This window comes from Thunnus maccoyii, chromosome 17 (assembly GCF_910596095.1).
Source record: "Thunnus maccoyii chromosome 17, fThuMac1.1, whole genome shotgun sequence".
NCBI lineage: Eukaryota > Metazoa > Chordata > Actinopteri > Scombriformes > Scombridae > Thunnus > Thunnus maccoyii.
In genome coordinates this window covers 221,478-233,995 of record NC_056549.1, presented here as the reverse complement: position 1 = coordinate 233,995, position 12,518 = coordinate 221,478, and the positions used below count along the sequence as shown (strand labels likewise).

At 51.5% G+C, this 12,518-nt stretch overlaps 2 protein-coding genes across 3 annotated transcripts in view; one reads left to right on the top strand and one right to left on the bottom strand.

The window, feature by feature from the left end:
• Nucleotides 1-3,045, bottom strand: part of LOC121882923 (transcription factor IIIB 90 kDa subunit-like) — a 36,340-nt gene extending 33,295 nt beyond the window's left edge. The window contains exons 1-2 of the mRNA XM_042391444.1: nt 2,737-3,045; nt 1,184-1,393 (exon numbers count right to left, since the gene is read on the bottom strand). Of these exons, the coding sequence (XP_042247378.1) occupies nt 1,184-1,367 (184 nt within the window). The 5' untranslated portion in view covers nt 1,368-1,393; nt 2,737-3,045. The remainder of the gene's footprint in view (nt 1-1,183; nt 1,394-2,736) is intronic.
• Nucleotides 3,046-3,126: 81 nt separating this feature from the next.
• On the top strand, nt 3,127-12,011 carry xrcc3 (X-ray repair complementing defective repair in Chinese hamster cells 3). 2 transcript variants are annotated; one of them, XM_042391450.1, is made up of 7 exons: nt 3,127-3,359; nt 4,240-4,377; nt 4,454-4,666; nt 5,052-5,206; nt 5,284-5,496; nt 11,237-11,274; nt 11,367-12,011. In XM_042391450.1, the coding sequence occupies exons 1-7, from the start codon at nt 3,305-3,307 to the stop codon at nt 11,602-11,604; spliced, it is 1,050 nt and encodes a 349-aa protein (XP_042247384.1). In that variant the 5' UTR covers nt 3,127-3,304; the 3' UTR covers nt 11,605-12,011. The 2 variants fall into 2 exon arrangements, with proteins under 2 accessions (XP_042247384.1, XP_042247385.1); XM_042391451.1 differs by lacking the exons at nt 3,127-3,359; nt 4,240-4,377 and adding an exon at nt 4,700-4,898 and having other exon boundaries at nt 4,550-4,666.
• The last annotated feature ends 507 nt before the right edge of the window (nt 12,012-12,518 follow it).

The following is a 12,518-nucleotide window of genomic DNA, read 5'->3' as shown; positions in this document are numbered from 1 at the left end:
CTGTTATTATTCTTTTTATTTTATCCTTAATTGTGACACAACTTGCAAATTCAGTGCAGATATGAGAGCTACAAAATGATAATTGATTAGTTTTCTGAGATCACTGCTGACGATAGTTTACAGTCCATGTGGATGCTATAAGAACCTCGTTAGTGCAACACAATCTGTGAAACTCTTCTTTCCTGTTTGTTTCTTTGACAGGTGGAGCTTATTGATAAACTGCTGGTTAAGTGTCTTTATCCATTTGTGGAGATTTATGAAACAGAACCATGAGTACGCAACGCTTTATACATGATAAACCATGCGGTTGTCTATTTCTGGCTTTGTGCGTTCACACAGTTTTAATCTACAGAGTTTATGCATCTGGCCTCTGGTGCATATCCTGCCCACTACGCTCCCACACTGAACCATAAACTGTTGACGCTGATATACATGTTTCAGTGGAGAACAGCAGCAGCAGCTGTTGATGCAACAAATGCAACTGTCGACAATGCGTTTGCACACCTGGTCAGAGGTTGCAGGTTAAATTAGGGCTGATTCAAACTCTATTTTGTCGTTGCATAATTCATTTTGCTGAAAAAAATGTAAAAGCAACAGTACGACAGAACTACTGATCTAAACTTAATATATTTCTAAAGAAAGTAGCACAATTTGATTAAAAAGGCAACATAATGTAGCAACCACATCATTAAAGTTCAGTGTTAAAACTAAAGTAGCAGTCTGAGGGGGAACCAGAGCTGAAACCACCAGGATTTATTTCCTGAAACTGGTCATCAAGCTTTAGAGAATGGACACTAACAGAAGAGTTGCAAATGATGTGAAACTGCAACACAAGCAACCAGTTCACACATGGAAACTATGTGAGAGTGAGTTCATTACCTGCAGCTGCATCCAGCCTGACAACAGACTCGTTATATACGTTCTCACAGCTAATTGTTAACTGTTGATCCTGTCAGCCTGACTGGAATCACTGACTTTCAATATTAATATTGTTTGTGAGAGAAAACTTGAAAAGGTTTTATGTTTATATTTTGTGAGGCAACATTTGGGTCCAATATCTTCTACTGCAGCTTTTTAAATCTTATGTTCAGTGTTCATGTTCCTAATAAAACGTGGTGCAGGGCAACAGGACGGCGAGCGTTCAACCATCTGATCAGAACATACAGACTGAACATCGTCTCACCGTCAGCGGAGACAAACTGTCCCACGGCGGACGACACGCCTCCGCTTCCCTCCACAAACTGGACCTCAGAGACGATGATGTTGTCCTCCAGAACCGAGCCGCAGCCGGTGCACACCGCGCTGCCCCGGGCCTGGTCCACATCGATGTCCGACCCCCCGCAGGTCCTGCACAGCCTGGAGCTCATGGTGCCGAGGTCAGAGGTCACTCCGCCTGAAGGGGTCACAGGTTAGCATCACAGCTTTCACATTAAGACTGGAACCAGTTCATTTCCAGTTTGTCCCACACTCAGAGACATTCAACCAGTTTCTATAGAAACAGTATATATACAATATACTTCTTCATATGTAAACAATAGACATACTGACTGTGTGTGTGTGTATATGTATGTGTGTGTATATATGTATGTGTGTGTGTATATATGTATGTGTGTGTGTATGTATATGTGTATATATATATATATGTGTATATATATATATATATATATATATATATATATATATATATATATAAATAAAAAATAACTTGCAGCTGATAAAGTATAAAAATCACAATTTATATGCAAAACTACTGATGGCAGCTTCAGAACTTTTCACTAATTACACACACGACTAAAAGAAGAAACCACTTTTACTCATAATGTATTTTTACACTGTAGTGGTATTAGCAGTACTAGTAGCAGTACTAGTAGTAGTACTAGTAGTGGTATTAGTAGTACTAGTAGTGGTATTAGTAGTACTAGTAGCAGTACTAGTAGTGGTATTAGTAGTGGTATTAGTAGTACTAGTAGAGGTGGTAGTAGTACTAGTAGAGGTGGTAGCAGTACTAATAGTGGTATTAGTAGTACTAGTAGAGGTAGTAGTAGTACTAGTAGTGGTATTAGTAGTACTAGTAGCAGTACTAGTAGTAGTACTAGTAGTGGTATTAGTAGTGGTATTAGTAGTACTAGTAGCAGTACTAGTAGTGGTATTAGTAGTGGTATTAGTAGTACTAGTAGAGGTGGTAGTAGTACTAGTAGAGGTGGTAGCAGTACTAATAGTGGTATTAGTAGTACTAGTAGAGGTAGTAGTAGTAGTAGTAGTAGTAGTAGAGATGGTAGCAGTACTAGTAGTGGTATTAGTAGTACTAGTAGAGGTAGTAGTAGTACTAGTAGAGGTGGTAGCAGTACTAATAGTGGTATTAGTACCGGTGGTAGTAGTAGTACTAGTAGAGGTGGTAGCAGTACTAGTAGTGGTATTAGTAGTACTAGTAGAGGTGGTAGCAGTACTAGTAGTGGTATTAGTAGTACTAGTAGAGGTAGTAGCAGTACTAATAGTGGTATTAGTAGTACTATTAGAGGTAGTAGTAGTACTAGTAGAGGTAGTAGTAGTAGTACTAGTACCAGTAGTATTGTACAGTATTACTGCAGTAACAGACCTGAATAATAACAATGACGATCGTTTACATCTAAACTCGATTAATCGACTAAATAAAGTACTTCCGTTAACAGCTGCGGCAGTTTGGATGTGATCAGTTTGGACCTGATCAGTTAATCGATGTGGAGCAGCGTCACTCACCGTCAGTAGAAAGCGGTCAGAGATCAATAGGATCCGTTTGGCGGTTAGAAACACTTAGAATCCATTTTAACCTGCAGTCAGTCTGCGGATCGATAAGCTGATTACTAGTGAAACACTGAAAACTGATCACTATCAAGCTTCTGATCAATGTTTGGGGTGTTTTTGTTTCCCTTCCTGTGACGCGCTGAGATGACGTCACATGGCGGGAGGGGATGACGACGGAAAGGTCCAACGCCGTTAAATGTGAAATATAATGATTTATATTTATTAATATATAAAATATCATCTCAGTGTAAACAAACGGACTCGAGTTTAGATTTAAAGCGGGACCGTTTCAGCCCCCCCCCCCCCCCCCCCCCCCCCCTCCTCCCTCCTCCCGCCCCTCACAGACCGGCGGCGCGTGATGACGTGTCGTGTTGTGGCGGGAAGCTGTTCGGGCAGAAAGAAGCGAACTAACGGACAGGTTCAGAAATAAACCGGGTTTTTGAGGTTAGCGGAGGTTTCCAGAGGTCAAACCGGGACTGAGGCTGAAGCAGCAGCGGGGGGACAGCATGTCCTCAGCGGGGAGATGGACTGCGACCAGCTGGAGCTCAACCCGAGGATCACTGCAGCCGTGCGGAGAGGTGAGAGAGACGCACCGGACTCACAAACATCACACTTTACCGTCAAATGTCTCAATCCTGTAAAGCACAACTTAGCAAACTGTCTTTAATTACAGGTTTTAGTGGTCGGATCAGCAGATGCTGTCTGTCCAGATACTCCGCGTTTATAAAAGTTTGGTTGAAGCTTCCCGACCTGTGACCCCTTAAAATAAAGCAAAGTCTCCTCGTTACATGTTGCAGTGTTTACCAGTTAAATTACCGGTTATTGTCTTGATTCATCGGTTAATCGTTTTGTCCATAAAATGTCAGAAAATAGTGAAAAATATCCGTTGAAGTTCCCGCAGTCAAAACCCAGAGATGCTTTCATTAAGCAGTGTTGACTCTGTGTTAACCTGCATACAGACGGGAGACGGATTAGAGGAAAACCTGGTCCAGGTCTGAATGCTGGACCCTTACAGTGAGGGGGTCTGGGGGCTCTGTTATGCTGGTTTAGAGGGAAGGGTCACTGCTAATCAATATAAAGTAGTAGTGAGTGATCAGCTTCATCCTGATGGGAGTGGTCTCTTCCAGACCTTCACAGTCACCTGATCTCAACCCAGCATCATCATCATCATCACAACACCACATGAGGAAGATCTTTATGAACCATGATGTTATTGATCCTACAGTATCTACTGGAGGGATGAACGTTGTTCTCACTGTCGTCAGCGTAGAAATGTTTCATCAGCGACCATCAGAAGGTTGTTATTGATCTGAACTACGTGTGTGATCAATAACGTCCCTCATAAACCTGTCGGATAATATTTTATTTGTTCATGATGTTGGACTCCAGCTCTCTGCTCTCTGTTTGGTGTTGTGATTATTATTGTCGTCACCATGGTTACCTTGTTTTCCCCTCCAGCTAAAGTGAAGACTGTGCGGGACGTGATGTGTGTTTCGGGTCCGGACCTGCAGAGGCTCACCGGTCTGTCCCGCTCCGACATCCAGCAGCTGATCCTCGCCGCCGCCGCCGCCTCCAGACGCAGCCGTCCAATCCCGGGTCAGATCAGTGATCCGGGCTGCAGTTTACCTGACGTGTGATGTCATGGCGTGTTAACCTGTGTTTCTGTCCACAGCCCTCCTGCTGCATCGCGGCGAGTGTCGCGGGTTCGAGTCCGGCCTCAGACTCAGCGCGGGCTGTCCTGTGCTGGACCGGCTGCTGGGGGGGGGCCTACCTGTGGGAGGGGTCATTGAGCTGTCAGGAGAGAGCGGAGCCGGGAAGACTCAGCTGGCCCTGCAACTCTGCCTGTCTGTACAGTACCCTCCCCGCTATGGAGGGCTGGGCTCAGGTCAGTGAACGCACCACAGCGGGGCTGGGTCAGGTCAGTGAACGCACCACAGCGGGGCTGGGTCAGGTCAGTGAACGCACCACAGCGGGGCTGGGTCAGGTCAGTGAACGCACCACAGCGGGGCTGGGTCAGGTCAGTGAACGCACCACAGCGGGGCTGGGTCAGGTCAGTGAACGCACCACAGCGGGGCTGGCTCAGGTCAGTGAATGCACCACAGCGGGGCTGGGCTCAGGTCAGTGAACGCACCACAGCGGGGCTGGGTCAGGTCAGTGAACGCACCACAGCGGGGCTGGGTCTGGGTCCAGCTGCCACAGTTAGCTGAGACAGAATGAAGGTGCAGATGTTAAAGGGGTTTAACTTTCTCTTCCTCTCACCTGTCTCACAGGAGCGGTGTATATCTGTACGGAGGACAGGTTTCCCAGCAGGCGTCTGCAGCAGCTGATTGGACAACAGGTGTATCTTCGGTCAGACGTCCCTCCGGCTGAGATCAGCCGCCTCCGGTTCAGTGACCACGTTTACATCGAACACACCGCTGACCTGGTGAGGGACCCGTCTGTCTCTCTCAGGTGTCCCTGCACACCTGTCTGTCTCTCTCTGACCTGTCTGTCTGTTCCCAGGTGTCCCTGCACACCTGTCTATCCCGGCGTGTCCCCCTCCTGCTGGCTCGTGGTCTGGTACGTCTCGTGGTCGTGGACTCGGTGGCGTCTCTGTTCAGGTCAGAGTTCCAGGCTGCTGATTGGCTGGAGAGGACGAGACACCTGCTGACCTTCTCCTCCTGCCTGCATCACCTGAGCCACGAGTTCAACACACCCGTCCTCTGCATCAACCAGGTACCATGACAACGACTCTTGCTTCTCCTGGTTGGGGGTCAGAAGGGTTTTTGGTGGCGCCTCATGTGTCTGTTGGAGGCCGATTTGTGATCCACACATTTTGCCACAGATGGGACGATGCTGGCAGCCTGTTGGTGACGATGGTGGCAGCCTGTTGGTGACGATGGTGGCAGCCTGTTGGTGACGATGGTGGCAGCCTGTTGGTGGCGATGCCGGCAGCCTGTTGGTGACGATGCCGGCAGCCTGTTGGTGGCGATGCCGGCAGCCTGTTGGTGGCGATGTTGGCAGCCTGTTGGTGGCGATGCCGGCAGCCTGTTGGTGGCGATGCCGGCAGCCTGTTGGTGGCGATGCCGGCAGCCTGTTGGTGGCGATGCCGGCAGCCTGTTGGTGACGATGGTGGCAGCCTGTTGGTGGCGATGCTGGCAGCCTGTTGGTGGCGATGGTGGCAGCCTGTTGGTGGCGATGCTGGCAGCCTGTTGGTGGCGATGGTGGCAGCCTGTTGGTGGCGATGCTGGCAGCCTGTTGGTGGCGATGGTGGCAGCCTGTTGGTGACGATGGTGGCAGCCTGTTGGTGGCGATGGTGGCAGCCTGTTGGTGGCGATGGTGGCAGCCTGTTGGTGACGATGCTGGCAGCCTGTTGGTGGCGATGGTGACGATGCTGGCAGCCTGTTGGTGGCGATGGTGGCAGCCTGTTGGTGAAGATGGTGACGATGCTGGCAGCCTGTTGGTGACGATGCTGGCAGCCTGTTGGTGACGATGCTGGCAGCCTGTTGGTGGCGATGCTGGCAGCCTGTTGGTGGCGATGGTGGCAGCCTGTTGGTGGCGATGGTGGCAGCCTGTTGGTGGCGATGCTGGCAGCCTGTTGGTGGCGATGGTGGCAGCCTGTTGGTGGCGATGGTGGCAGCCTGTTGGTGACGATGCCGGCAGCCTGTTGGTGGCGATGCTGGCAGCCTGTTGGTGGCGATGTTGGCAGCCTGTTGGTGGCGATGTTGGCAGCCTGTTGGTGGCGATGTTGGCAGCCTGTTGGTGGCGATGCCGGCAGCCTGTTGGTGGCGATGCCGGCAGCCTGTTGGTGGCGATGCCGGCAGCCTGTTGGTGGCGATGCTGGCAGCCTGTTGGTGGCGATGGTGGCAGCCTGTTGGTGGCGATGCTGGCAGCCTGTTGGTGGCGATGGTGGCAGCCTGTTGGTGGCGATGGTGGCAGCCTGTTGGTGGCGATGGTGGCAGCCTGTTGGTGGCGATGCTGGCAGCCTGTTGGTGGCGATGGTGGCAGCCTGTTGGTGGCGATGCTGGCAGCCTGTTGGTGGCGATGGTGGCAGCCTGTTGGTGACGATGGTGGCAGCCTGTTGGTGGCGATGGTGGCAGCCTGTTGGTGGCGATGGTGGCAGCCTGTTGGTGACGATGCTGGCAGCCTGTTGGTGGCGATGGTGACGATGCTGGCAGCCTGTTGGTGGCGATGGTGGCAGCCTGTTGGTGAAGATGCTGGCAGCCTGTTGGTGGCGATGGTGGCAGCCTGTTGGTGACGATGGTGACGATGCTGGCAGCCTGTTGGTGACGATGCTGGCAGCCTGTTGGTGGCGATGCTGGCAGCCTGTTGGTGGCGATGGTGGCAGCCTGTTGGTGGCGATGGTGGCAGCCTGTTGGTGGCGATGCTGGCAGCCTGTTGGTGGCGATGGTGGCAGCCTGTTGGTGGCGATGCTGGCAGCCTGTTGGTGGCGATGGTGGCAGCCTGTTGGTGGCGATGGTGGCAGCCTGTTGGTGACGATGCCGGCAGCCTGTTGGTGGCGATGTTGGCAGCCTGTTGGTGGCGATGTTGGCAGCCTGTTGGTGGCGATGGTGGCAGCCTGTTGGTGGCGATGGTGGCAGCCTGTTGGTGGCGATGGTGGCAGCCTGTTGGTGACGATGCTGGCAGCCTGTTGGTGGCGATGTTGGCAGCCTGTTGGTGGCGATGGTGGCAGCCTGTTGGTGGCGATGGTGGCAGCCTGTTGGTGGCGATGTTGGCAGCCTGTTGGTGGCGATGTTGGCAGCCTGTTGGTGGCGATGTTGGCAGCCTGTTGGTGGCGATGGTGGCAGCCTGTTGGTGGCGATGGTGGCAGCCTGTTGGTGGCGATGGTGGCAGCCTGTTGGTGACGATGGTGGCAGCCTGTTGGTGGCGATGGTGGCAGCCTGTTGGTGGCGATGGTGGCAGCCTGTTGGTGGCGATGTTGGCAGCCTGTTGGTGGCGATGGTGGCAGCCTGTTGGTGGCGATGGTGGCAGCCTGTTGGTGGCGATGGTGGCAGCCTGTTGGTGGCGATGGTGGCAGCCTGTTGGTGGCGATGTTGGCAGCCTGTTGGTGGCGATGTTGGCAGCCTGTTGGTGGCGATGCTGGCAGCCTGTTGGTGGCGATGCTGGCAGCCTGTTGGTGGCGATGGTGGCAGCCTGTTGGTGGCGATGGTGGCAGCCTGTTGGTGGCGATGTTGGCAGCCTGTTGGTGGCGATGTTGGCAGCCTGTTGGTGGCGATGCTGGCAGCCTGTTGGTGACGATGCCGGCAGCCTGTTGGTGACGATGGTGGCAGCCTGTTGGTGGCGATGGTGGCAGCCTGTTGGTGACGATGGTGACGTTGGTGACGTGTGCATCTCACTTACTTCCTGTGTTGGATGTTGGGGTGTCGTATGTATTTAGTGTGTATGTGGAATGTCGGCTCCCGGGTGCAGGGGGTGGGGAGGTTGGTGGAGGTGGGAGGAGGTTGGGGTCGACGTTACATCGTCATACGTCAAGATGTTGAATTTGTGGCTGGTTGGGCAGTTTAGTGAGGATCTGGAGATCCACTGGGTCGGTGTGATTAAGGAGGATCTGCTTGTTTCCTGCGGCTGTGTGTTAGGGTTAGGGTTGTTTCCTGCAGCTGTGGGTTAGGGTTGTTTCCTGCAGCTGTGGGTTAGGGTTGTTTCCTGCAGCTGTGGGTTAGGGTTGTTTCCTGCAGCTGTGGGTTAGGGTTGTTTCCTGCAGCTGTGGGTTAGGGTTGTTTCCTGCAGCTGTGGGTTAGGGTTAGGGTTGTTTCCTGCGGCTGTGTGTTAGGGTTGTTTCCTGCAGCTGTGGGTTAGGGTTGTTTCCTGCAGCTGTGGGTTAGGGTTAGGGTTGTTTCCTGCAGCTGTGTGTTAGGGTTAGGGTTGTTTCCTGCAGCTGTGGGTTAGGGTTGTTTCCTGCGGCTGTGGGTTAGGGTTAGGGTTGTTTCCTGCGGCTGTGGGTTAGGGTTAGGGTTGTTTCCTGCAGCTGTGTGTTAGGGTTAGGGTTGTTTCCTGCGGCTGTGGGTTAGGGTTAGGGTTGTTTCCTGCAGCTGTGGGTTAGGGTTAGGGTTGTTTCCTGCGGCTGTGTGTTAGGGTTAGGGTTGTTTCCTGCGGCTGTGGGTTAGGGTTAGGGTTGTTTCCTGCAGCTGTGTGTTAGGGTTAGGGTTGTTTCCTGCGGCTGTGGGTTAGGGTTAGGGTTGTTTCCTGCGGCTGTGGGTTAGGGTTAGGGTTGTTTCCTGCGGCTGTGGGTTAGGGTTGTTTCCTGCGGCTGTGGGTTAGGGTTGTTTCCTGCGGCTGTGTGTTAGGGTTAGGGTTGTTTCCTGCAGCTGTGTGTTAGGGTTAGGGTTGTTTCCTGCGGCTGTGGGTTAGGGTTGTTTCCTGCGGCTGTGTGTTAGGGTTAGGGTTGTTTCCTGCGGCTGTGTGTTAGGGTTAGGGTTGTTTCCTGCGGCTGTGGGTTAGGGTTGTTTCCTGCGGCTGTGTGTTAGGGTTAGGGTTGTTTCCTGCGGCTGTGTGTTAGGGTTAGGGTTGTTTCCTGCAGCTGTGTGTTAGGGTTAGGGTTGTTTCCTGCGGCTGTGTGTTAGGGTTGTTTCCTGCGGCTGTGTGTTAGGGTTAGGGTTGTTTCCTGCGGCTGTGTGTTAGGGTTAGGGTTGTTTCCTACAGCTGTGGGTTAGGGTTAGGGTTGTTTCCTGCAGCTGTGTGTTAGGGTTAGGGTTGTTTCCTGCGGCTGTGGGTTAGGGTTAGGGTTGTTTCCTGCAGCTGTGTGTTAGGGTTAGGGTTGTTTCCTGCAGCTGTGTGTTAGGGTTAGGGTTGTTTCCTGCGGCTGTGGGTTAGGGTTGTTTCCTGCGGCTGTGGGTTAGGGTTGTTTCCTGCGGCTGTGGGTTAGGGTTGTTTCCTGCAGCTGTGTGTTAGGGTTGTTTCCTGCGGCTGTGTGGGGCTTTGATGACATCATAGAAGCTTGTGTTGTTGCAGCACGCCTGGCTGCACGGACTCCTTTACGTGTTTCCTCCGCTGGCTCTGATACCCGCCACTCTGTCCAGAATAAGGGAACACGGCGATTCTGATCGCTCCACATTGGCCTGCGATGCGTTGGCTAGTGGAGATTTATCGGTTGCCTTGGCAACTCCCGCCACGCAGGGACCTGCTATGGCAGGGAGGGGGACGGTGTTTCACCCGCACCCGGAGCGACTCGCGCTGTGGGGCTCCTGCAGAGAGCAATACGCTCCGGCCTCCTTCACCAGGTCTCTGTGTAGCTCTAAGTGGAGAGTGTTGGAGGGACGGTGTCACACAGAGACCGCTGGGAGTGATATTGTCATTCTTGCAGGATCTGATTGACAAACGAAAAGCCTTTTCCATGATTAAGCCATCGCCGCCTGTCATGTCGGATTTGGGGGACGAACAGTGAGCCAACACCCGCTGGTTTGCCGTTTTATGACGGGGGCTCGCAGGCTTCCCCCCGACTCTCGACTGCTGGTGCCCCCGTGGGACTTGGCTGTGGTTCTGGGGGGGCTTTAGGGCTCCGTTTGAACCACTGGAGGAAGCGGACCTGAAACACCCGTCCTTCACAACAGTGTTGTTACTCGGCTAAACGAGTTAGCGACATCCATGTGCTTTCAGTGCATCCCTCGTGCGCTCAGCTTGCCCCAGGTGATGTAAGGACCCGACCTTAGAATCCCAGGTGGTTGGTTCATGGACCTTGTGGCTTTCGTTGCCCCGCCTGGAGAGCAGCGGTCACGCGCGTCATGTCCGGTTCGTGTGTTGCACTCTTACATGAACAGGACCGGGGGTTTCAGGAGGAGCGATCAGCTGTTTGTCTCCATAAGGGGAAACCTGTTACTAAGCAACGCCTCTCCCGCTGGGTGGCGGAGGCGATTGCTTTGGGTTATACGAGTCAGGGTCTGCAGCCGCCAGCGGGTCTGCGAGCGCACTCTACTCGTGGCTCGGCCGCATCTTTGGCCTTAATCAGGGGAGTTTCTGCTCAGCTGGTCTCCGCCCCGTGTGTAGGATGCGCGGTCCTGGAGTCCTCGCTGGACCAGAGCGGCGCTCTCTGCGGGTCGGTGGACGATAGATAAGCTTGTCTGGCGATACGGGAGCAACCACATCCCATAGTTAGACATCGAAACAATATGAGTGAGTGAAAAGAGGTGCTTATCCTGAACGAGGCAGGTGGCACCAACACGTTCACCAGCCAATCAGGATTAAGATAAAGAGATTAATGCTTCTGAGGTCTGCGGCGAGGCGTCTGCGGCGAGGCGTCTGCGGCGAGGCGTCTGCGGCGAGGCGTCTGCGGCGAGGCGTGCATCCCATAGTCAGACATCTCCTAAGTTTCCAGGGTGGCTTAATGAGTCCTGACGGGGTCTGATGCTGCACTCTGATTGGCTCTGTTCAGATTATCTATCTATCTACATGTGTGTGTATATATTTCTACATGTATTAAAGTGTGTGTGTGTGTGTGTGTGTGTGTGTGTGTGTGTTACAGGTGACGGGTGTGTTCAGCGGCTCCGTCGGCTCTTTGGGGTAAGAACTGATTTCTAGATGTTTAAATGTTACAGATGCATTCTGGGTATGTCGTCTCTGATCACCTGTATTGATTGATCCGTGTGTCTCAGTCCCGTGTCTGCCAGCGTGTCTCCGGCTCTGGGGTTGGCGTGGGCCAATCAGGTGCTGGTGCGGCTGATGATGCATCGTCTTCAGGGGACGGTTTCCCGTGCCGACCAGCGCAGCGCCCTCCGCAGGCTGGAGGTGGTGTTCGCGCCTCACCTGGCCCAAGGCGGCAGGGACGCCGCCGTGTGGACGGAAGGCGTCCGAGGACTCGCGGAGACGCCTCCGTTCGACGCTCCCCTTTAAAAACGTGACTCTGCGTTAAACTCAGCTGTGAGAGCCGACAGCTGCTGGATGAGTCTGATGATGTCACTGATGGCGTGGCGGTGCGCTCCACGTGGACAAACGTTATGGACACTTCAGTGTGCTGCAGTTACTCTGCAGCGTGTCGACACCCGGACTGTTAAAACTCGTGTTATTAACTCAGTTCAACTGTCCAATCACAATAATTTAGATAAAACAGCTGAATTATTAATTGAACACTGTTCATTTATCAAGGCTCCTTAAAACACATCAATAGATCGTAGATCAATAGATCGGAGATCAATAGGAATCTGATCACAGGAAGGTTTGGTTGTCATGGAGATTTATTATTCATTTGTTTTGTTGTCATTTTGTTTTTCTGTTTAATTACAATAAAGTTTTATTCTCTGCTGCTTGTCTTTTTTTCCTTTTTGAAACATCTTTATTTACAACAAAGATGCAGAACAACAGTAAAAACAAACACACACTAACACACATTAACACACATTAACATCAACGAAACAACAAACTGAAGAATTATATGAATATTAATAATGATCAGGTTCAGTTGTCATGGAGACTTATTGATTATCATTCATTTGAATTACGTCACTTCTATTTTATTACTGTTCCAGTCAAAGCAGCGTTTCAACATGACGTCATACATGTTAACAGTTCAAACATGTTAACAGTCATACATGTTAATAGTCATACATGTTAATAGTCATACTTATTAATAGTCATACTTATTATTAGTCATACATGTTAACAGTTCAAACATGTTAACAGTCATACATGTTAACAGTTCATACATGTTAACAGTCATACATGTTAATAGTCATACTTATTAATAGTCATACTTATTATTAGTCATACATGTTAACAGTTCAAACATGTTAACAGTCATACATGTTAAT